We start from the raw sequence: 24,885 nt of genomic DNA on the forward strand, positions 1-24,885 counted from the left end.
TCCAAGGAATGAACATACTTTATTAGATCCTCTATGTACCAGTGGAGGGCCCTGGGCCCTTGAACAAGTTTCAAGGCTCCTCCTTAGATTCAGTCTGCTCTTTCCCCATCATGCCTCTCACTCCCAGTCAATGCTGGAAGGCTCCCAACTTCTGCTTTCCCTCTGGCTCCTCCAATCATCACCTTGAGTGGAGAGTCCTTCCTCCTTCCAGGGACACAGATGCTCAGGAAAGGGTGCACCCATAAGCAGTCGAGCCTGACAGGCTCTCCCATCAGATGCCCTGGTGGTGCCCAGCCTGTAGAATGGCCTTCCTGGGAGGACTAGGGCTCCCTCAGTGCTCTTGGCCTTTATGCAGGGGGTGGTAGGCAGATGTCTGGTGCTCTTTAAGTTCAAAGGCATCATGGCCTTCCCTGTGGAGCAGAGTTACAGGTCAGGGATCATAGGCAGTTCTGGAACTCTCCCAGCCCCAAGGAACATTCCATCTGCACCCACCGGAAGCAGCGGACACAGTAGAGGTCTCCATAGCAGCCCATGCAGCGCAGTGTGGCATCCTCATTGCAGATGCAGCACCAGGGGAGCTCCTCTTCCTCAGCCTCAGGCCTGGGGGCCGTGGCCTGGGCCTTTGGGGACTGGAGAGGAATGGGGGATGTAAGGTACCTGATGGGGTCTGGAAGGGTGGCTACAGGAACAGTCTGGCAGGTGGTGATGGCCTAGGGGGTCTGTGTCTAGGACTTTTCTCACCTTAGGTTCTGCCCTGCAGGACTGGGCCCTGGGTTGAAGAGTTGGCTCCACAGGGATGTTAAAACCACTTGCTTCATCCAGGGCAGCTTCTTCGGTGAGCTGCGGACAGAGTGAAGAGTACAGCTCCCTGCTCCAGGCATCCCTCCAAAACACAGCATATCTGTGTTCTGTGGCCTTAGTGCTGAACCCATCTTCCTTTATCTATTGTCTGTGGCTGCTGATACCCCATCTCAATGGGCCAGGGGCAGGTCTGGGTCATTGGGGTCCCAGCTAGATCAGGAGCTGCAGAGTGACTGGCCATCCAGCCCCAGAGTGGAGGCAGAGTCAATGGGGCAGGTGGGCGGTGGGACAGTGTGGCAAGGACAGGACAAGGGGTGGCCAGGTAGGTAAGGCAGGGCCGACCTGCCGTAGGACTCTCTGGATAGCTGTCTCCTCATCCTCTTCATCATCACTGTCTGGGAGGTGATAGTCCTCGAGGGTCACTTGAGGGAGAGACAAGAGCAGGGAGGGAGAAGTGAGGTTGAGAGTTCACCTGAGTGGCTGTACTCCTGCCCCCGAGCTGGTTTGGTTTTCAGTGGCACTTATTCCAGAGGTGAGCAGTCTCTGCAGCCACTCTGATCAGACCCTGCCCTACCCTGCAGGGGAGGGAAGCATGAACAAAAGGCTCTGCATCTGAAGGGACCGACAGTCCCCTGCCCGCTGATGGCTGCCACTTATTCCTCATCCACTGCTTTGCCCAGCGCCTTCCTTGTGGCTCTGGGCACAGCTCAACATACCCTTAGGCACAGGGACCCAGCCCCTGATCCAGCCTGGCAGGGAGTACTCCCACTGTGCAGAGCACAGCTTGTGGGTGGGAGTGGGGGGCCCACCCAGTGGACATGAGTGAGTGGCAGCTCCCCAGCCTCTACCTCTGTCTGGGTCCTGTCCCCGCAGCACAGCCAGACGCTTGGCGAGGGCCAGGATCCGCTCCTGCCTCGTGTTCTCCTCCCGAAGCTCCACCGCTGCCTCAGCCAGCAGCCTGCTCTTCTCCTCCTCCAGGGACCAGGTGGTCTGCCCCTTGGGACTGGAGCTCTGAGCCCCTGGGCCCCCCTGGTTGAGGTCATTCTGGATAGAGGCGCCTGGAAAGAGCGATGCAGTCAGGGAGGCAGACATTTCAAAATCTCTCATCAGAAACCACTGAGCCCATTTCTCAACTTTTAAAAAATACCATAGATTATCAGCTTTTTGTTCAGCACTAGGTCCTGTGGTTTATATTACAAATGAGCATTTTCTTCAAGTTTTCCAAATGTAAAAAACTAGTTATCTTAGACATGTTTTTTTTTTTTCCAATTACATCCATCCCCACCCACCTGGTATTTTAACATGCTGCCATTAGGGTGAGTGCCCCATGGTACGAGAATCACCACCCGAAAGGATCAGGATATGGGGAGGCTGAGGTCTAGCCAGTGTCTCTGCCTTACAGGCTGGAATCAGCATTTCCAGGGAGTAGCACAGAGATGACATGAGGGAAGCTGAGGTCTTCTATGTTACTAGGCGGGAAGAATTTTACCACAGTGGGTGTGGCTCTGACATGGTTCCCTTTAGTTCAGAGTTTCAGAGCAAGAGGTTTGAAATCAGACAGTCTGGGATCAAGTCCCAGCTTTGCCACTTAATAGCTGTATGACTTTAGTCAAGTTCCTTAAGCTCACCAGGCCTCAGTTTCCTCATTTGTAAAAGATGGATAGTAATAGTATATACCTTGTAGGATTACTGAGGATATTCAATGAGATTGTATCTCTAAAGCAGCATTTCTTAATCTTGGTCCTACTGACATTTTGGACAGGATACAGGCATACCCTGTTTTATTGAGCTGCATTTTTATTACACTTCACAGATACTGCTCTTTTTTTTAAATTGAAGGTTTGTGGCAACCCTGTGTTGTCAGATGACTGTTAGCATTTTTTAGCAATAAAACATTTTTAAACTATGTACATTGTTTTTTAAACATAATGCTATTGCACACAATCGACTACAGTACAGTGTACATAATTTTTATATGTACCAGAAAACCAAAACATTTGTGTGACTCACTTTATTGCAGTAGTCTTGAACCAACCCTGCAATATCTCTGACGTGTGCCTATAATTTTTTGTGGAGGAGGCTGTCCTGTGCATTGTATGATGTTTAGCAGCATCCCTAGCCTCTGTTCACTAGATGCCAGTGATACCCTCTGGGTTATGACACCCTAAAAGTCTCCAGACATCGCCAAATGGGCCCTGGAAGGAAAATCATCCATGGCTGAGAATTACTGCTTTGAAGCTTTTGAACAGCACTGTCCGGGAGAATGTTTCATGGTGATGGGAACGTTCTGTATCATGGTCTACATTTGTGCTGTCCAGGAGAGTAGCCATGAGCCACTTGTGGCTTTTGAGCACTTGAAATGTGGCTGATACCACTGAGGAACTAAATTTTAAATTTTACTTGATTTTAATTAAATTTAAGTAGCCTCTTCCTTCTCCTCCCCATCATTGCAGAGAACCTTCACTGAGCACTTACTATGAGCCAGGCAGGGTCCTAAGCATTTACTGGATTATCTAATTTACTCATGACTTCCCCATGAGGTGGGTTTTACCACACATACCTCCATTTTACAGATGAGGAAAGTGAGACTTAGATCAAGTAACTTGTGGAGGGTCACATGGCTACTAAGTGATAGAACAGAGAATCACTGTCTGGGTCTAAAGCCCACACACTTATCCACTAGGCTTACACTGGCTCCCAATGGAGTAAACAATAAACAGTAGCCCTTATAATGTTGATTATTCCCTGATTTATATTCACATCCCAAAGGGTGGGCAGCAGAGCCTTTCCCACCTGGGAAAAGAGGGGTCAGGTCTCTGGGGGAGCCAGGCAAAGAAGATACCTGGGCCTCCTCGTTCCCAGCTCTCATCAATAGCCACCTCCGCTGTTAGCTGTGTCAGCAGATCCTGTGTCTGCTGGGCCTGGGTCCTGGTGTCTGGTGGCTGATGTGCCTGTTCAGAGGAGGAAACTTCAGTGGGGAGCAAGGGAACAGGGGAGCAGGGAAGCCACACCATAATGCCCAGAGCAGTTTAGGTCAGGGGTGGATGCTGAGGCATTCCCAAAACTCAGGGAAATGGGCCTAATTCAGAGCCCACGTAATCAAGTAGGTCTGGCAGTCCCCAAAAGAACCAAGGGGCCACTCTACTGCCCCACCCAGTCCTGCTGCTTGTCCCTGGTTCCTTGGCCTGGCAGCAGGTAGGTGGAGCAGGAAGTACTCCTGTGAAGTACACAGGCATACATGTATCTGGGCTTCTGCTGGGTCCTCGTCCCAAGACCTCCATCCCTCCAAAGCCACAGCACTCACCAGCTGGGGGATCTGAGAAGGTGGAATTCTGCCCTGCAGGGCAGCAAGCCGTGCCTCCATCTCCTGGGTGGAAGGGATGGAACCCTGGGGTTCATCCCTCAGTGCAGCTAGCCTGGCTTCTATCTCCGTCTGCGAGGGCACTGACTCTACAATTGGCATAGGGAAGCCTTGTAAAGTCCAGAGGACTCCTAGTCCCAGGAGCCTGGGGTGGTGTCTTTTCCACCCTGTCTGCCCCACTCACTGGGTTTGTTCTCCTGGCGGAGCCGTGCTAGGCGCTCAGCGATGACTTGGTCTTGTTGGGTCAGTCCATGGCTCTGGGGAGCGCTGGGCTTCTGCTTGGCTTCTAAGGCTGCCACACGCCTGGCAGGATATGAGATAGAGGCTCTTGAAGAATGCAGAAGGGAGGGGTGAAGTCACCCACTCACTGTTTCCCATTGGATTCATCTCTAGTCAGCTAGGAAGGCCTCCAACTGGCAATCTTCTGCAGCCCTCACTCATGTCACCCTGCAGCTGAGAAGGCAAGGTCTACCAAGAACCTTTTCTGGGGAGAGGGCTGATGAGCTGTTTTCTGAGCTCAAGAGGGCAGTCAGGTGCCAAGAGGTAGATATTCTCCTGATCCTCTGCTCATTTGGTCAGGAGGCTAGGAAGATAGTTCTACCCTATGGCTCCCCTGTCCTTTCCCCATCCCCATTTGTCTGTCCCGTCAGCACTTACTTCTTATAGTTCTGAGGTGGTGACCACTTGGAGGCATTGGCAGGAGAAGATCCTCTATAGAGAAGAAATCCGGTATCAGAAGTTACCTTCCATCTGCCTATCAGTGCCCTGCACCCCAAAACACTCCCTGGGCTGACCTCTAGACAAAGACCCAAGGCTGCAAGGCCTGGCCAGCTGCCTGCTGCCATGCTTGACTGAACCCTCACCTGTGTCAGCTTCTCACCTGGTCAGGATCTCGTAGCACTGCTTGCAGACTTTCTGTTGGGTGTTTCCAGCCCGGGGCACTGCTGCACTGAAGCTAAGGCAGCCAGAACAGAAGGCCCGGCCACAGTTCTTACAGCCATACTACAAGAAACATGAAGCAGGGAGTCCACCTCTCACCCACCCCTGCAGGCTCCTCCCTCAGACTCTCTGAGCACACACAGAGAGAACACTGAAGTTGTGAACAGCTGCTGGGATGAGGATGAGGAGGGGGTCCCCTAAGTCCTGGGGAGAGACGAGGTAGAAGTCAAAGCTATCAGTTCGCTTACACTGGGGTGTAGAAGACAAACAGGCAAAGCCCCAAGCTTCAGGTCTCTGATTCTTCTTTGTTAAAGAATCAGAGAGAGTGCAAAGCCCCTGCCTTCTCTGCTCTAGCAGAGATGAGGAAGGCTTGAATCATGGTGGGATGGTAACAATAGCCTCCATTTATTAAGCATTTACTGTGTGTCTGGCACTAAACTCAGTCCTTAATTTTCATAACCTGATTTAATCCTCACAGTTTATAAACACTATCTTACTTAATCTTGGCGACCACCATTATTATTCCTATTTTAGATGGGATCAAGAGAGGTTATATGACTTGCCGAAACCAAGGTCACCCCAAGAATAAGACAGCAAAACTGCAATTTGAATCCTGACCACTTTGATTCCAAAACCCAGGTTTCTGAGTGCTACTCGGATCTGCTTCCCTATTTGCTATTCATTCATCCTGTCTGGTTCCTATCTCCTGGTCACAACTAAGGCAGAGGAAGCCTGCAGGTTACCAGGGGAACTTGGCATGTCTGTGCTGAGGGCAAGTAAGACTTTGCTATGATGCCCTGAGGGCAACCGAGGAAGGGGAGGCTGCTTGACAGTGAAGGTGTCAGAGCAGAGTAACGGGCATGGTGTCATGTGGTCACAGAGTATTAACTAAGACCGGGCTGCGGAGAAACAGGGTGGAGGGAAGGAAACAGCAGAATCCTACACTTGATGGACAGAAAAGCCTAACATTTCAAAATGACAGGAGCCCGATTTACGATTTACAGGGAACTCTCACCACCAGCACCCCACTGGACCCTCACACCAACTCCAAAAGCGAGAGAGTGTTAGCCTCATTTTACAGAAACGGAAACTGAGGCCCAGTGACTTCATCAAAACCACGCAGCTGGAGAGGGACTGTAAAACCAAGTCTACGGACTGCAAGTCCTATGAATTTCCCTCTACTCCGCATCCTCCCTGGCCCTCTAGCCTCCCGGGGAGAGAAGACTCGCCTCCTTCTTGAAGAGAGTGAACTTGACAGCGCAGCCGTAGCACCTACTATCCATCCTAGTTCCCGGCGCGGCGCAGCACAGTAAACAGAATTGAGATCTTGCGGGTCAGGTCCAGAGACCCTTGGACTTCCACGCAGCCCCGCCCCTGCCCCCCACGCCCACCCGTGCGCGGGAGCCAAGGCTTCCTACAGGGAATCACGACAGTCCCCCCAGTCAGAGAGCAGCCGCGGCGGGCGCGAGGGCTGCTGGGAGTCGTAGTTCACTCACGACTGCCGCTTCCCTCAGAGGCAGTCAAGCCTGGCCCAGATCACGACACTTCCCAGGGGGCTAAGCACCGTTTAGCTGGCTTGGGGCTGACAGTCCCCACACGCTTAGGCTCTTGGGAGTCGTAGTACTAATCCAGTCAGAGTTGGAACCATGGCGGTGACCAAGGAACTCTTACAGATGGACCTGTACGCGCTGCTAGGTATTGAGGAGAACGCGGCTGACAAAGAGGTGAGAACGAGGGTGAGGAAGGCCGGAGCGACCTGGCGGCCCATTCCCGTCTTGGCGCCTCGCCGGAAGCTGGTACCACCCTCTTTCCAGGTTCCGTCGGGCCGTGGGCCGGGAACGCGGGGCGCCCCGACAGCCTCAGAAGGTGGCTCTCAGACCTTTCCTGAATGGTCTCAGAGCCACACGAGGAAGAGGGGAGCACAGGAGGGAGGCTCCTCGCGCGGGGTACGGTATTGTGCTCTCCCCGTCGCCCTTGTTTAGGAGACGCCGCGGGGGGAGCCTGGGAGGCAACCCCTGCCTCCTTCCTGCGCCTGCGCCTGCGCAGTGTCAGCCTGATTCTGGTTATTTGTGCTTGGAGGTGATTCACTCATTCTCTCCCTCAGACCAGTTTAACTCTGCGTAGAACCTAGGGCGGAGGAAAGACTAGGTCTCAAGGCTCCTCCATTCACTTCTCATCCTCTCCTTGGCAGTGTGGCCTATGACTGCCGTCTTTGTTTCCTTTTACACTCCAATCCATTGACTCTTCAAGTAGCAGATGCTCAGGTGCTGTCCTCTCAACATGTGCGAGTGGGCCAAAAGCAGGAGGATCAGAAGGGTAAAGGCAGATGGCTTGTAGTTCCACAGGAAGGTGTTGATAAATGTGCCAGGAAGTGGGACAATGACCAAGCTGTAATTAAGATTTCTGTTATTTTCCTCTGGATTATGATGGTAGTTATAGCAATGTAGGAAGGGGAGACAGATATTCATCAGATGGAAATTAATGCCTACAAATGCCCCTGTACTTCCAGGCTCCTCTGCTCGTGGGCCTAGTGAGCTTATGAGAAAAGGAAGCTCTGGGGCAGAAAAGCAGGGAGACCCAAAGATCCCTTGAGGAGGGATGCTGTCAGCCTGCACAGAACTGTTCCCTGAAGCTCTAGCTGAAATCAGAATGGGGATGTGTACAGAGCATCAAAAGCATCTGCTACACCTGTCTTAGAAGTCTTAAAATTTCAGTATTAATAATACCTAAGACCTATATTATGCTTACTGTGTGCTGGGCACTATTCTAAGTGTTCTGCATTTGTAAATTGTTAAATTAGTACTTCATTAATAGTGAGAAATTACTTTGGACATTTCACACCAGATCCAGCCAGTCTTTGAAGTTGAGAACTGAGGAAGGCGATTGCAAGCCATTGATGTATATATTAATCAGAGAAGTGACATAATCAGGCTTTAAAGAAAATGTTCAATATCAGTGTGCAGAAAGAATATGAGCAGGGTGGCTAGAGGAGGTGTCACTAGGGGATCAGATAAGGCTGTTGTTTAGGCAAGAGACCAAGGTCTAAGCAGAGCAGTAAGGTTGGGATCCAGTTTTCACTCAGATGACATAAGGGATCTGTGAGAAAGCTGTTTATAAAGGATAACAGGTGCTGCTCCTGCTTTTTAGTAGAGGACACACAACTATAATACAAGGGAGAATGTTATACGTTCCTTAAGAGGGATTCAAACGAAGTTCTGTGGATGTTCTGAGTAGGCTGAGATTGCATCTAGTTTCAGAAAAGAGGTGGGGGAAATAGAGAAGGCATTTGAAGCCTTGAATAATGGGTAGAGTTTGGTGTGTGGAGATGGAGGAAGGGTATTCTGAGAAAGAGGAGAGTGTGCATAGTCCAATTTGTCTGGAGCACAAGCTAGGAAGAAAGGATAAAAGAAGATAAATCTTGAAAAGTAGGTTAGGGCCTTTGGGTACACTGGTTAGTTTCATGGTAAGGGTACTTTTAGGTAGGGAGCAAGGGAGACCTTGGGTCTGGGGTCCTCTCTCCTTGGTGCAGTACCTGTCACAGTTTCTAGGGGAACCTGGAGAACAAACAGTATATTTAAAGTATACACAATGGCCTCCTAAACTGTGGTTATCTGGTCATATAGAATAGGGTTCTTAATTTGGGGTCCAAAGAAGGGTGCCAAGAACTGAATAAACCTCTGAAATTGTACGTAACATTTTATGTATTTATTTTGGAGGAGAGGAAATAATTCTTATCCACAAAAAGTTAAAGGAGCCCTGATTTAGGCCAACCTTCTGGGTTACTGATGGGGAAACTGAAGCTCAGAGAGGGTGATTAGTGACAAAATTGGGACTAGAACCCACATACCCTGATGCCCAGTTCAGGTTGGTACTCTTTTCACATCGTCACTCTGGCTGTCCAGCAACATACAGCTCAATGGTAGTGGTGAACACCAACACCAAATTTAACTTTCATTCAGACCACTTCTCTGAATCTCAAATCAGTAGATCCATCCACTTGTATGATCTCTCCATTTGGACACTTCACAGGCATCTAAATCTTACTGCATCCATCGCCTAAATCTTACCCCTTCATCTCAGTAAATGGTACCACCATCCATCCACTCGAGCTAGGAACCTGGAGTCTTTCTTAATACCCCCATTCTCTCACTCTTGCTACCTAGCCCATCACTGGGTCCTGATAAGTCAGTCTACCAAATAATCCTCAGACTTGTTCACTTATCTCCGTCTCCACCGCCACCACTCCTACCCATGCCTCCATCAACTTCCATCTGAACAATTAGCATCTCCTGCCAACTTGTTCGCCTGTTTTCAGTCTTTTCTTTTACACTCTGTCGTACTCCTCCAATCATTTCTTCTCACAGAGAATGGAATAATCTTGGTGCTCCTTTAACACCCTATTGCCCTTTCAACAAAATGCTTAATAGAATTTCTTACCTCTTCATACATGCTTTCCCCTCTGCCAAGAATGCTCTTCCTCCCCTTCTGTTAACCTGGGTTATTTTTCCTTTTCCTTCAGAACTGAGCTTAAATGGCACTTCCTCGAAGAGGCCTTGCCTACTATTCTTTCATAGCAGCAAGTTCTCCTTTCCAGAACTTATTTCAGTTTGCAAGTATGTATTTGTTTGTGTGATTATTCGTCTCATACCTTACTCCCCTCTGTACTCTTAGCTCTGAGGAGCAGGTCTGGTCCATTCACTTCTGTAGCAGCCTCTTCCCTGCTGACTGGCATGAGTAAGCTCTCAATAAATTCCTCAAAAAATTAAACATAGAATTATCATATGATCTAGCAATTTTACTTCTGGATATACACTCAAAAGAAGTAGAAGTAGGGACTTAAACAGATAATTGCACACCCATGTTCATAGTAGCATTATTTACAATAGCCAAAAACTGGGAGCAACCCAAGTGGCCATTGACAGATGAATGGATAAACAAAATGTGGTATATACATACAATGGAATGTTATTCAGCCTTAAAAGGAAAGAGTTTCTGACGCATGCTACAATATGGATGAAACTTGAAGACATGTTTTTGAGCGAAATAAGCTTGTCACAAAAGGACAAATATTGTACGATTCCTCTTGTACAAGTTTCCTAGGTGTAGTCGGATTCATAGAGACAAAGTAGAATGGTGGTTTTCCGGGGCAAGAGGGTGGAATAGGGAGTTAGTGTTTAACTGGTAGAGTTTCAGTGTTACAGGATGAAACAAACAAGTTCTGGAAACTGATACCGGTAATGACTGCACAATAATGCAAATGTACTTAATGTCACAGAACTGTACACTTAAATGGTTAAAATGGTAACTTATGTTAGTGTATATTTTATGTTATATATATTTTATAATAAAAACAACTAAACAACCAAAACAAAACAAAATAAAAACAAAGGTGAACATGTATCATGGGAATTTAGAAAGTCAGCAAGTCCCAAAGGTAGACATTTTTGTTCCCCATCTAGCCCTAGAGGAGACAGGTGGGGCAAAGTATATATTTTTTTTTTTGTAGGCAAGCCTTGAGTTGAGGACCTGGCTTTGGTGTGTAAGTGCTCCTGGAGAGGTGATGATCCCCCACCCCATCCCCAACCCTGGGAATTCAGTCTCCTGCTAAGATCTGAGGCAGTAAGGCCTAGGTTCTTATGTGCTGATGTGCACGTGCCTGTGCGTGTGCACGCACTTATGGGACCGGGCAGGGTCCCAGAGCCTGCCAAGATGAAGAGTGGATCCTGGATTAATGCCACTTGCAAACCCTGAAGAGATTCTGAATTAACCTCAGGAATTACTTGGGTGACTGCAAGGGCCTTCTTTTCCTAGTTCTGTTCTTGGGTTCATACAGCAGCAAGAATGAGCCTTTAGACTGTAAATCAGGTTGTGTTATCTCTGCTCCCAGCTCCCCAGAGGCTTCTTACTAGTCCTAGAATGAAGCCTGAAGGCCCCCCCTGGCCCTTGGGGCCCTCATTGCCTCTCCTGCTTGTTCCCTACCATTCTTTCGTTGCTCACTGTGCTCCAGCCACATCAGTACTCCTGTGGCTTTTTTATTTTTTCAATTGTGGTAAAATATACATACCATAAAATTTTCCATTTTAACCTTTTTTGACTGTACAATTCAGTAGCATTAAGTACATTCACATTGTTATGCAACCATCACCACTATCCATCTCCAGAACTTTTCCATTATCCCAAACTGAAATTCCATTCCATTAAACATTAACTCTCCATGTCCTTCTCCCCTCAGCCCCTGGTAACTACCGTTCTACTTTTTTTCCTCTGTGAACTTGACTGTTTTATGTACCTATAAATGAATGTACAAATATCATATAATGTTTGTCCTTTAGTGTCTGGCTTATTTAACTTAATGTCATGTTTCCAAGATTCATCCATTTTGTTGACTGTATGCGAATCTTCTTCCTTTTTAAGGCTGAAAAACATCACATGTGTATTATATACCACATTTTGTTTATCTATTCATCTTTTCATGGACATTGACGTTGTTTCCACCTTTTGGCTGTTGTGAATAATTCTACTACAAACATGAGTGTACAGGTATCTGTTGGAGTCCTGCTTTAAATTCTTTGGGGTATATATCCGGAAGTGTAATTGCTGGATCATATGATGATAATTCTGTGTTTAAAGTTTTGAGGAACTGCCATACCACCTTCCACAGCAGCTGCGCCTTTACACATTTCTACAAGCAATACACAAGGGTTCCAGTTTTGCCACATTCTTCCCACCACTTGTTATTTTCTGTGTTTTGGATAATAACCATCCTATTGGGTATGAAAGAGGCCTCCAATGATATATTTTCAAACTCACCTAATATATTCCTGCTTGAAGGCCTTTGCACTTGCTAATCCTCTGCTTAGAACATCTCTTTCCTGGCCGTTGTATATCTCACTCCCACACCTCATTCAGACTTCCAGTCAAATATCACCCCCTACCCTTATAGAGGCTTTCCCTGACCACCTATTTAAATTAGCTGCCCCCACACCCTGACTCTGCTGCATATTTAGAGGTTGTACATCTCACCACTGCACATGGTGTTACATACCCATTTTCTTACCACTGGTCTCCCCCATTAGAATGTAAAAAATCCAGGATAGAAGAGACTTCCTCTGTTTTTATTACTGTTATGTCTCCAGCACCTAAACAAGGCCTACTCCTTGATAGGTGTGTTCAGTCAATCCTGTTGAATGACTGAATATGTGTTATTACTTTCTTAGGCAGTAATACTTCATGACAAAGTGGAATTACTAGACCAAAAGTAAATATATTTAAAAGTTTTTTTCAAAAAAACTTTTTGAAAAAGGTAAAGGTGGTATCATCTTATACTCCCACTGGGCAGGCAGGAGATTGCCCACCTCTCAGCTGGCATCTCCCATCCTGGCTTCCCAAAAGCAGCGTGCTGTGTGTCTGGTACCTTGTACACACACACAGAACAGGCACACATACACTTCATTAAATCAAAATTTACGGTGTTCTTCCTGCCTCTTTTTGGTTCTCTTTCCCTTTCTCCATGTGTGTTTTAGAGAAGGGTAGAAACATTTCCCACAAACACCATTTGATTCCACAAACTTTTATTAAGTGCCTACTGTATCCCTGTTTCAGAGCCTGGCACTAGGGATACAAATGTGAAGAGAGCAGTCGCCTGTCTCATCTATTTCCAGCTTCTCTGTCTCTTGCTCTTGCAGCCCATCATTTTGAAATATGGAGGCCAAAGTTGATAATTCTAGAAGGTGATATTATCTAATCAGACGATGCTTCCTAGAGAGTATAACTTGTATAGACAATGACAGCTTTTATAACTAATCTTAACGAATACGGCCAATAATCATTGTTTAGTGCATCTACCATGTGTTGAGAATGGATGGAAATCAGTACAGGGCAGTGAGCCACGTTGGGAATTGTAAATGTGCCTTTATAATTGTCTTTGTACTAATCTCCAGTGACAGTTAAGAAAGTGGACTTTGGAGTCAGACTGCCTGGATATTGGCTGCATGACTTACATAGTTTGTGACCTTGAGCAAATATTTAAGCTTTATGTGCCTTGGCTTCCCATCTGCGAAATGGGAATGACAGCAGTCCCTCCTTGCCAAGTTGTTGTGAGGCTTGATCAGGTAAAGTACTTAGCAAGGCGCTTGGCACACCCTCACTACAAGTTCACTCTTGCTTTTATCATTGTTGCTCCACCTTCCTTAGACTGTAAGTGCTGATGTCAAATACATGTCTCCCACGGCTCAAGTCCAGGGTTGCCCTCTCCTTCTCACCCCTGCTCACTCATTCCAGTCCTCATAGACCAGAGCTTTCGCCTCACCCCACACCAGTGATTCTCAACCCAGGCAGTGGTCAAGGTAGGAAGTGGGGCATCAAGTAGAATGAAATTGAGGATCAGCAGAGTTTGCTGTTCAATTCAAATCTCCAAATGAATGGAGTGTATCACCACAGACAAGGTACTGTGTGGGCATGTTGGGACTTCAGAGCTGAAGAAGATGTCAGCTCTGCTTTCTGACAGCTCGCACAGTGTGGTAAACAGTGAATCTGAGGTCAAGTGAAAGAGGCTGAGTAAAAGTATACAAGGAAAATGCTGTAGAAATAAAGAAGACATGATTCATGTGATTGGCAGGATCACAGAAGACTTCCCTGAGGAGATATTGTCATGCAAGACCTTGAGGGGAGAAAAGAATATATCGCAGCAGGGTTAAAAGGGATCATCATGGTCATTTACTCTCTTCATTTTATAGACAGGAGGGTGGAGGTCCAGAGAGGTTGTGGAACTTGCTGAGATCACCCAGTGAGTGAGCGTTGGGCCAGACTGGAGCCCTAGTTTAATATTTCTTCCACTGCTCTGCAGCTGACATGTGAATTTCTCTACTATCTATAGCAGCCTCGCCTTTCATTTGAAGCCCTTTGAAGTTATGGGTACATAACTCACAGTGTGTTGGCAGGTGAAGCCAGGTGCTTCAAAGTGCATTTTGATCAACTCTTTGAAGACTGAAATTTTAAAGTTTACCAGGAGCACTACCATGTAAACTTAATATTGACCTTTTCAGGTTACATTTTATTATCGCTTTAAGGAAAAGGCTATTTTTACCTATCTGCTAGCTAATCCCTTTATGTAAATCACATGTTTCTGTTATACCCTAGAATGTGACACACCAACATTGTTTCTTACAGATTTAAAAAGAGTTAAGTTTTTGAGGACAGAGAAGGGCTTGAAGAAATGGCATGAACATGCAGAAGCAAAAATGCCTGGTATGACAAGGAACGGGGCATTGCCTAGGGTTTTTTGAGGATATGGCAGGAGATGAATCTGAAAAATGTGGTGTCTCTGGGCCTCTAGGTCCAAGGGTGGTTGGACTTCATTCCGTTAGCATCTGGGGGCCATTTCTGCATTTGAGGTGTGCCTTACTCAGTCTCGTGTCTCCAGCAGGAGCCTTTCCCAAAGCCTCTTACCTCTAGACCAGGCTCTGAGACCTTCAGGTTGGGCACTGAGCCTGGTTTCACTTGACAACAGTCATTCATTCATTGGTTCATTTGTTCGCTCACCAGGGGCCTGACTAGCACTGAGTGAGACCAGGAGCCAGGCCTCCAAGTCCTCTCAGTATCTCTCCTATGGTTAACTCATTCCTCGGTTTGACTGGCTGTCTGGAGCAATGGATTTTTGAAGTTACTTGGCTGCCTGTTAAGTCAAAAAGAATGATTCATTTGTGTTTGTAAACTGTAAGCTATTCATTAGCATTCAAGATAATACCTCACATTTATATGACACCAAAGTGCTTTCACATAAATTATCTCATTTGATGTGATCTTCAAAACAAGCCTATGAGGTACGCAAGGACTATTAGCTCCAATTTATAGATGAGAAGACTGAGACTGACAGAGTTGAATTGATTTGCCCAGCATAAGGTGGCTAGTAAATGCAAAATGCCTGCCCAAACCTGCATTTTCTACTCCTCTTTCGGAGCTGTTCCCATGACCCACACCTTAGGAGCAATTAGGGCAACAAGAGACAGGTCTGCGAGCCCTAGAGAGCCTCGCGGTCCCATGTGTGACATAGAGATTTGATTCTGTGAGTGAAGCTGCACGACCTGGGTGAACCTGAAGGGCAGTAAGCTGACCTGGATGGCTGGAGGAAGTGTGTTAGAATTTGGATCAAAACTATCACTGTGGAGTTTTCCTTTCAGCTAAGGTAAAATTAAAATTATTCTTTATTTGCATAGCTGCTTTCCCTATTTTTGCTGTTCTATACGTTGTTTGGTTATTATTTTTCTTTAAATTGACTCACTTCTTTTTACTAATATAAATTTGTTTATAAAGGAAACCAGTGCATTAAGGGAAACAAATAATGAGATGTAGGAAGTACTAGGGTCCAGAGAGAGAGTTCTGTGCTCAAGGCAGAGAGAGCAGCCTTTGGGTGAGGATGGGAGGGAGAGGCAGGGCCTGAGAAGAAGTGGAGGAGGAGGGCTCCAGGTGAGTAGCTTGTTTGGGGAAGTGGGCTGAGAAGGAAGGCAGGGTCGGGGTTGAAGCCCAGAACGTTATACTGGGACAGCTGAAGGAGGACCCAGAGGTGAAAGCCCGAGGGATGGGAAGACCTGAAGAGTGACCTCAGGGATGGGCTGGGGAATCCAGATCCCAAAGGGCACATAGGGGCAGCATACAGGGAGAAGCAGGCCAGGCCCTACACATAGTCCCAGTTGGTCCAGACTGCGCAGGTCACGGTCCTGAGTCTGGACTGTGGGCCATGGTTAGCAGACTATGAGAGATGTCAGTGTGAGGTCTGAGTTCCGCCAGAATCATCTCGGCATCACCAGCAGGCCCACATTTTAGGGATATTGAGCTGAGGGTGCTGATCTGGGGGTTGGCTGGCCCCCTGCTTGCTCTGAGCCTTAGAAGTAGACCAGTTTCCAGAAGCATTTGGGAATTTCTCTGTAGTGCTGTCTCAGTGTGGACCACAGACTATAAGAAATGAAAGTAGTCAGTCTTTTAGGAAGAGATTTCCAGAGCTCTGTGGTTTACTTCCTGCCTGTGATATCAAGCAGTGACACAGCCTCTGGTGTTGTGGCTAGTATGGGTTTGGGGAGATGTCTGCCTCCCTCAGGCTTGGGGAGAAATTACTGCCCAGGCCTAGATTACTGACTGTTCTCATTCCTGGAACTGGGACTGTAATGGCTTCCTAGCTGATTCACCGGCTTAGTTTGTTCACTTAGTATCTGTTGGTTGCGTAGAGTGGCCTCCCTGTGTGTCCCCCGTATCTGAGTGTGACCTACGAGTCTGGCTTTTGAGAACTGAGCCTAATTACTTGTACCACTTACTTACATGGCTCCAAATTTTATTGTAAGGATAGCAGCCTTTTAAAAAATAATGATCTCATCCTTGTAGGGCACCTTTCTTTTAAGTTAATGATAGCTATTTTGTATTTATTGGACCCCTTAGCGCTGGGTTTTTTTGGGTGAGTCAGGAGTTACTCCTCTCAAGAGGTGAAACTGGAGGCAGGGAGATTATCAGAGGCCCTGCTGTGTGCCTGGCGCAAGACTCAGGTGAGATGGCAGGAGACCCAGCTCTGCGCTCTCTCCTGCTCTGCCGAACCAGTTATGAAGCCCCCGGGAGGGCTGGATTGGCGGCTGCTAAATTGTGACTCATTCTTCTGTCCCTCATGTGGGCTCTAGGGGGATAGCATTTATTTCCCACTGTGGTTTTCTTACCAGCTTGCTATAGTGATTTCTTCCCTTTTCCAGACTTGGTTTCTCAAGAGGAAGTGTTAGCAGGTAGAAGGGGAAATTATGAACTTGTGTAGTAAGATCTCCTAGGGTTGGGACAGCACCTGCTTCCTTCCTCAATGGGCCTGATGTAACCAACATAGTTGAGGCTTCCTAATTGTGTTTGGTTAAAAACAAATGAATGTTTGCCGCTTTCATTAAATGGATATTTATTGTGTGCCTACTGAGTGCCAGGTGTTTAGTGCCCTGTTCTGGGCCCTGGGAATAAGCAAAGCTCCCTGCCCCCTAAAGCACATTCCCTTTATTTGTAAGAACCCCCATAATTTTCTGTACCTGTGTGCTCTCATTTGAGGTTATGAGGTACAATTATAACCAGTTTATCTGTTTTCCCAGACCATACCAGAAAAGAAACAGAAGATTATAAGCACTTCGAAAGACATTCTGGCATCTGGCACAGGCTAATTGAGGCTGACTAGGGAAGAGATAGAAAAACTATAAAAAGAGTAGAATTTAAGATCATCATCACCTAAGGAAGCATAGGAAAAGCCTAACTTTTTGCCCTCAGTAGCATCTGAACGTGTTGTACTGTTTAGTAGTTTATGTTCTGAATGATGATCCTAAGATATGGAAGACAGGTTGAACTCAAGTAGTATCCTAGCTAGGATGCAGAAGGGGAGGGGGTAGTGAGCAACATTTTAGAAAGACATCAGGAGAAAAACCACACTTCTGCAAACTGGAGTTTAAAGTCTTCATGGAGCTTATGTTTATCTGAGATCTCTGTCGTTCAGGGAGCTGGGCTTTGGAGACAGCCCGGTTCTCTGAAAAACTATGGTCTGGGCAGGAGGTGTTGGGTGAGAAGCCCCTCAGCTGTCACCTAGCTCCTTTCTATCAAGTCTCAGGAAATGCAAATTAATGATTCTAAGTGCTAGGGAGACCTGGGGATTTAGGGGAAACCTATAGGTAAAGAAAGAAAGCTGCAGGTGTTAAGATAATCTAGTAGCCTTTGGCACCTTCCGGTGGCTGCTTCAGCCCTGCCCATGAGGTCCTAGCACCTGCAGACTCGATTTCATGGGTTAGCTGCCAGTCCTGATGCCTGGGATGAGATGGTCCTTTCGTTCTCCCACATCATTACATGTGGATTCTTCCATTTCTTTGTTCTTCTGAAAGTTTCTTTTCCTTCCCAACTTTATCACAGTTAAGAAAAATATTTTCTTTTTTTTTTTTTTTGCCCTGAATCAAGCCTCTTGAGCTGTTATTATGGTAGAATTATTTCATAATAAACAATATTGACACCGGAAGCTTTTCAGAGGCCTGCTGTTCAAGAGTTGTGTTTACATTATGAGAAATTCTTCAGGCACCAATCATGCCAAGAGGGCTGGGCAAAGCTGGGAATCCAGTTTGTAACACAAAACACCGAACTCCAGGCCAACTGGTTCAAAGTCAAAACCGGCCTACCTTCCAGGCTAAAACCCAGCAATGGGCCCTGCCCAGGGTAGGCTTAGCAGCTAAAGATAGTAATAACTAGTTAATCGGGACAGACACACTTGACCAGCATTCTTAGGCCAGCTGGATTTTGGTTCATAGCCACTCTGGAAGATCTCAGGCTACCTATATGTGCCTTATACACTTGAATGAGAGTATTTTCAGGGCTCCTGGGGGCTAATCGAGGGTAGAAATTTAGAACTACCCCCAGCAGACCAGAAACCAGCCTTGTCTGCCTTGAGAATTTATACTGGGCTAACCTGGGCCCATGGTGGACCCATGTCCATCCCTGGAGTTCCTGTCAGGTTGGCGTCATACAGGGCTGGTGTCACAATTTACCTCCCTCCCTGGAGGAGATAAGCGAGAGGTTTGGGGCCTATACTGAGTGCCTACGCAGTTTTTTGTCAGCTATTACACATGGATTATTTTCTTTAATCTTCACAACAGCCCTGTGTGTAGGGGATACTTCCTGCACTTTGTAGTTGAAGAACGAAAGGCTAAGTGAGATTCAGTAATTTGCCCAAGGTCATGCTAGTAGTATGTGGAAGATTCAAATTTTGAAAACAAATCTGTTGGGCTCCAGAATCTTCTTTCTTTCAATGAGCCATGCTGCCTCCTAGCTTAGAATAGTTGGAAGAAGCTAAACATCACTTTTTTTAAAAAAAAGATATAATTGACATGTAACATTACATTAGTTTCAGGTGTACAGCATAATGATTTGATATATGTATATATTGTACCACAGTAAGTCTAGTTAACATCCATCACCATAGTAACATTTTTTTTCTTGTGATAAGAATTTTTAAGATCTAATCTTAGTAACTTTCAAATATACAGTACGGTATTATTAACTATAGTTGCCATGCTGTACATTACATCTCCATGAGTTACTGATTTTACAGCTAGAAGTTCGTACCTTTTGAACCCCTTCATCCACTTTGCCCACTTGCCCCTGTCCCACTGCCTGCCTTTGGCAACCACGAATCTGTTCTCTGTATCTTTGAGTTCATTTCTGGTTTATTTGTTTGTTTGTTTTTAGGATTTCACATATAAGTGAGATCACACAGCATTTGTCTTTCTCTGTCTGACTCACTGTGCTCAGCTTAATGCCTTGTCACAAATGGCAGGTCTTCCTTTTTATGGCTGAATAATATTCCATTTTGAGTATGCCTGTCTATGTGTGTAAATATAATCTCACATCTTCTTTGTTTATCCATCAGCGAATGTTTAGGTTGCTTCCATGTCTTGGCTATTGTAAATAACGATGCAGTGAACATGGGGGTGCATATATCTTTTCAAGTGAGTGTTTTCATTTCCTTTGGATAAATACACAGAAGTGGGATTGCTGGATCATATGGTAGTTCTGTTTTTAATTTTTTGAGGAATCTCCAAACTGTTTTTCATAATGGATGCACCAATTTACATTGCCACCAACAGTGCACAAGGGTGCCCTTTCTCCATATCTCCTCTAACACTTATTTCTTGTCTTTTTTGATAATGGCTATTCTAACAGGTATGAGATGATGTCCTGTTATGGTTTGATTTGCACTTCCCTGAAGATTAGTGGTGTTGAGCACCTTTTCATGTACCTGTTAACCATCTCTATGTCTTCTTTGGAAAAATGTCTATTCAGATTCTTTGACCAGTTTTAATCAGATTGCTTTTTTAAAAAAATTTTTATTGATGTATAGTCAGTTTACAATGTTGTGTAACTTTCTGGTGTACAGCATAATGTTTCAGTCATACAGATTGCTTTTTTTGTTTGTTTGTTTGTGAGTTTTGTTTTGTTGCTATTGAATTGTATGAATTTTTTATATATTTTAAATATCAACCCCTTATCAGATACATGATTTGCAAATATTTTCTCCTATTCCATAGGTTGCCTTTTCGTTTTGTTGATGATTTCCTTTGCTGTACAGAAGCTTTTTAGTTTGATGTCCTACTTGTTTATTTTTCTTTTGTTGCCTTTGCTTTTGGTGTCAAAGCCAAAAATCTTTGCCAGGACCAATTTCAAGGAGCTTACTGCCTCTGTTTTCTTCTAGGAGTTGTTTTTTTTTTTAAGGGGAATAATTAGGTTTATTTATTTATTTATTTTTAATGGAGTTATTGGGGATTGAACCCAGGACCTTGTGCATGCTAAGCAGGCACTCTACCACTGAGCTATACCCTCCCCCTTCTTCTAGGGGTTTTATGGTTTGGGGTCTTACATTCAAGTCTTTAATCCATTTTGAGTTAATTTTTTGTGTATGGTGTAAGATAGTGGTCCAGTTTCATTCTTTTGCATGTGACTATCTAGTTTCCCAATGCAATTTATAGAAAATGTTCTTTCCCCATTGCACATTCTTGGTTCCTTTGTTATATATTAATTGAATGTATATGTGTGGGTTTATTTCTGGGCTCACTATTCAGTTCCATTGGTCTGTCTGTTTTTATGCCAGTACCATGCAATTTTGGTTACTATAGCTTTGTAATATAGCTTGAAATCAGGAAGTGTGATGCCTCCAGCTTTGTTGTTCTTTCTCAAGGTTGCTTTGCCTATTTGGGATCTTTTGTGGTTCCATACAAATTTTAGGATTGTTTTTTCTATTTCCATGGAAATGCCATTGGAATTTTTATAAGAATTACACTGACTCTGTAAAATTGCTTTCAGTAGTGAGGACATTTTAACAATGTTAATTATTCTAATTTGTCAGCATGAAATATCTTTCCTTTTATTTGTGTCTTCTTTAATTTCTTTTATCAGTGTCATAGTTTTCAATATATAGGTCTTTCTCCTCCTTGGTTAAATTTATTCCTAGGTGTTTTATTCTTTTGGATAAAATTGTAAATTAGACTGTTTCTTAGTTTCTGTTTCTGATAGTTCATTATTAGTGTATAGAAATGCAACTGAATTTTGCTTATTGATTTTGTATCCTGGAACTTAACTGAATTAGTTTATTCTAACAGTTTTTTGGTGAAGTCTTTAGGGTTTTCCATATTTAATGTCGTGTCATCTGCAAATAGTGCCAGTTTTACTTCTTCCTCTTTGATTTAGATGCCTTTTATTTCTTTTTCTTGCCTAATTGCTCTGGCTAAAACCTCCAATACTATGTTTAGTAAAAGTGAGGAAAGTGTCCTGTTCATGATTCTCAGAGGAAAAGCTTTCAGCTTTTTGCCATGGAATATGATGTTAGCTGTGGACTTGTCATATATGGCTTTTATTAAGTTGAAGTACATTCTCTCTATACCCACTTTGTTGAGAGTTTTAATCTTAAGTGGATGTTGAATTTTGTCAAATGCTTTTTCTGCATCTATTGAGATGATCATAAGATGTTTGTTTTAATTTTGTTAATGTAGTGTCTCACATTAATTGATTTGTGGATGTTGAGCCATCCTTGGAACCCTGGAATAAATCCCATTTGATCATGGTGTCTGATCCTTTTAATGTACTGTTGAATTGGGTTCGCTAATATTTTGTAAAGTACTTCTGCACCTTTGTTAATTGAGGGTATTGGCCTGTAATTTTCTTTTCCTGTGTCCTTGTCTGGCTTTCGTATCAGGGTAATGCTGGCTTTCACAAAAGAAGTTTGGAGATGTTTCCTCTTCTATTCTTTGGAAGAGTTGGAGAAGGATTGGTGGTAATCTCCTTACTAGCAATTGATCTGTTCAGATTTTCTACTTCGTTATTCAGTCTTGGTAGGTTGTATGTTTCTATGAATGTATCTGTTTCTTCCAGGTTGTCCAACTTGTTGGCATATAATTGTTCATAGTAGTCTCATGATTTTTGTGTTTCTATAGTATCAGTTATTACAACTGATCTCATCTTTCGTTTCTGATTTTATTTATTTGAATCCTCTCTTTTCTTCTTCGTGAGTCTAGCTAAACATTTGTCTATTCTGCTTATCTTAAAAAAAAACATATCTTAGTTTCATTGATCTTTTCTGTTATCTTTTTAGTCTCTTTGTCATTTATTTATGCTCTGTTTTTGTTATTTCCTTCCTTCTCCTAACTTTGGGCTTCGTGTGTTCTTTTTCTAGTTCTTTGAGGTATAAAATTAAGTAGTTTATTTGAGATCTTTCTTGTTTCTTAAGGTGAACATTTATTGCTATGGACTTCCCTCTTACAACTGCTTTTGCTGCATCCCATAAGTTTTGGTATGTTGTATTTCTGTTTTCATTTGTGTCAAGTTTTTTTTTTTAATTTCTTTTTTGTTTTCTACTTTGACCCATTGGTTATTTGGTAGTGTGTTGTTTAATCTTCACATATTTGTGAATTTTTCAGTTCTTTTCTTATAATTAATTTCTAGTTTCATACCGCTGTGGTCAGGACAGATACTTGATATGATTTAAATCTTAAATGTGTTGACTTGTTTTGGGCCTGACATACAATCTATCCTGCAAAATGTTTTATGTATGCTTCAAAAGAATGTGTATTCTGTTCCTTTTGGCTGGAGTGTTGTATATATGTCTGAGTTCACCTGAACTAACATATCATTTAAGGCAGATGTTTTCATATTGATTTGCTGTCTGGATGATCTATCCATTGGTGAAAGTAGGGTGTTAAAATCTTCTACTATTATTGTATTGCTGTCTATTTCTCCATTTAAGTCTGTTAATATTTGTTTTACATATTTAGGTGCTCCTATGTTGGGTGCATAAATATTTACTAATGTTATATCCTCTTGATGGATTGACTCCTTTATCATTATATAATGACCTTCTTTGTCTCTACTACAGTCTTTGTTTTAAAGTCTATTTTATCTGAGTATAACTACTTCAGCTTTTCTTCATTTGTTTCCACTTGCATGGAGTACCTTTTTTTATACCTTCACTTTTAGTCTGTGTATGTCCTTTCATCTGAAGTGAGTCTCGTGTAGGCAGCATATAGATGAATCTTGTTTTTTTGAATCCTTTCAGCCACTCTGTCTTCCGATTGGAGAATATACTTCTGTTTGTTTTTTAACAATTTTCCCCTTGATGTGAAAAGTCGTACAAGCTCATTGTAAAAAATAAATGTCAACTATAACCTTCTCCTTCAGAAATATTTTTATATTTTCATCTGGCTAAGGTGAACTCCCTCCTTGGCCTTCTCTGACACCACCCTGGCAAAGGTTTGGGGTGCTTTGCTACAGCTGATGAGGGTGGAAGTCTAGACTTCCCATTAGGCCTTTGATGGTGTGGGTTGGGTGGGAGCCATAATTTTTTTTATGGTGTGTGGATAGAGTAGAACAGTTATTGTCTGAAATAATGATTTCATGGTTTTTCATTGAATGGACTTTCAGTATCATAATCAATGCCTCATTGTGTCATAGTCTCCTCATTTGTAAAATGAGGATAATAATAATTTCTACCTTATAGGGATGTGTTAAGAGTTAAATAAGTTACTATAAGGAAAGCACTTCAAACAGAGCTTGCTACATGGTAAACGTTATATGTACGTCTAAGTGCTAGCTACTATTTTTGTTGTTTGGAATGTAAATGATTTCTGATTTTCTCTTTTATAAATGATGCTGTAAATGAACAGCAGTGTTTATAAATACTGTATAAATTTCTAAGCATTTCTTTAGACCCAGGCTCTTAGAAGAGGCCTTGCTGGATCAACAATTTGCACTTTTCAGAGCTTTCTGATGTGTACCGCCAGACTGCTTTCCAGAATCATAGTGTCAGTTTACTTATTTACCACAAAGCCACCAACATGATGTACCATCCTTTTTTCCCTTGTTGTCAATTAATAGCTGCAAAAAGGCTTAATTTTTGTGTGTGAGGCAGATTTTTATCACGTTATTAACCATTTATGTTCTATGAATTGTCTCTTCCTGTTCTTTCTCTGTTGTCTTGTAGTTTGTCTTTTTCTTGTTTTTTTCATGCATGATTTCTCCCATCCAAGAACTAACCAGGCCCCACTCTGCTTAGCTTCCAAAAAGATCGTGGCGATATGGCCATAGACCTGTATGATTTCTTTGTATAGTAAATATGTGTTGTTTGTCATATTTTATGCAGATACTTCTCTCAGTTTTCATTTCCCTTGTTTTTTAATTCTGTGATTTTTTTACTTAGAGAAATTAAAAGGTTTTTCACTGTAAACCCATTCATTTTGTGTCAGTATGCAAGTATGTGTGCTTGCGTGTGTGATTTCTTCCCTTGCTTTAATGCTTAGGAATTTCTTCCTCATCCTAAAAGCAGGTTAATTGTCCCATCACTTTCTTTCTTTAGGTTCTTTTAGCTTCATTTTTTACATTTAGTTTTTTGATCTATCTGGAAGTTTTGGTATATTGTTTGAGATCAATATCTAACCTTTTTTTCACTCAGTATAATGATTTTAGTAACACTTTTTACCACACACTAAATTTTAACATTTACTACTGTTTCTTGGCCATGCTTATATGTTCCATTAATGTTGCCTCTGTACTTTATGATAAACTTTCATTAGCTGATGAGAACTTTGAGGTTCAAGTTCTTTAGGCTTGGAGACCCCAAAAGCCTTGTCCGTCATTCATCCTGGTTCATTAGTCTTGAACTCAGACGGCTCTCTACGTCTGGCCCTGCTCATGCACTCGGGGGCTTTCCCTTCTAATTGTTCTGCTCTGTTTGATGAATCACACATAGCTTACGT

At 43.8% G+C, this 24,885-nt stretch overlaps 2 protein-coding genes across 2 annotated transcripts in view; one reads left to right on the forward strand and one right to left on the reverse strand.

Moving 5' to 3' along the window:
* ZFYVE19 (zinc finger FYVE-type containing 19) lies at positions 1 to 6,647 on the reverse strand. Its single transcript, XM_015237135.3, has 11 exons — positions 6,331 to 6,647; positions 5,043 to 5,164; positions 4,820 to 4,873; positions 4,347 to 4,465; positions 4,106 to 4,251; positions 3,644 to 3,752; positions 1,650 to 1,859; positions 1,144 to 1,223; positions 742 to 840; positions 493 to 629; positions 1 to 410 (listed from the first exon to the last, which is right to left on the reverse strand). Exons 1-11 carry the CDS (start codon positions 6,382 to 6,384, stop codon positions 332 to 334), a joined length of 1,209 nt encoding a protein of 402 aa, XP_015092621.1. The 5' UTR covers positions 6,385 to 6,647; the 3' UTR covers positions 1 to 331.
* DNAJC17 (DnaJ heat shock protein family (Hsp40) member C17) overlaps positions 6,627 to 24,885 on the forward strand; it is a 32,578-nt gene continuing 14,319 nt past the window's right edge. Inside the window, exon 1 of the mRNA XM_006201656.4 lies at positions 6,627 to 6,825. Coding sequence (XP_006201718.1) covers positions 6,748 to 6,825 — 78 coding nt within the window. The 5' untranslated portion in view covers positions 6,627 to 6,747. The remainder of the gene's footprint in view (positions 6,826 to 24,885) is intronic.

Source organism: Vicugna pacos, chromosome 6, assembly GCF_048564905.1.
Source record: "Vicugna pacos chromosome 6, VicPac4, whole genome shotgun sequence".
In the NCBI taxonomy this organism is placed as follows: Eukaryota; Metazoa; Chordata; class Mammalia; order Artiodactyla; family Camelidae; genus Vicugna; species Vicugna pacos.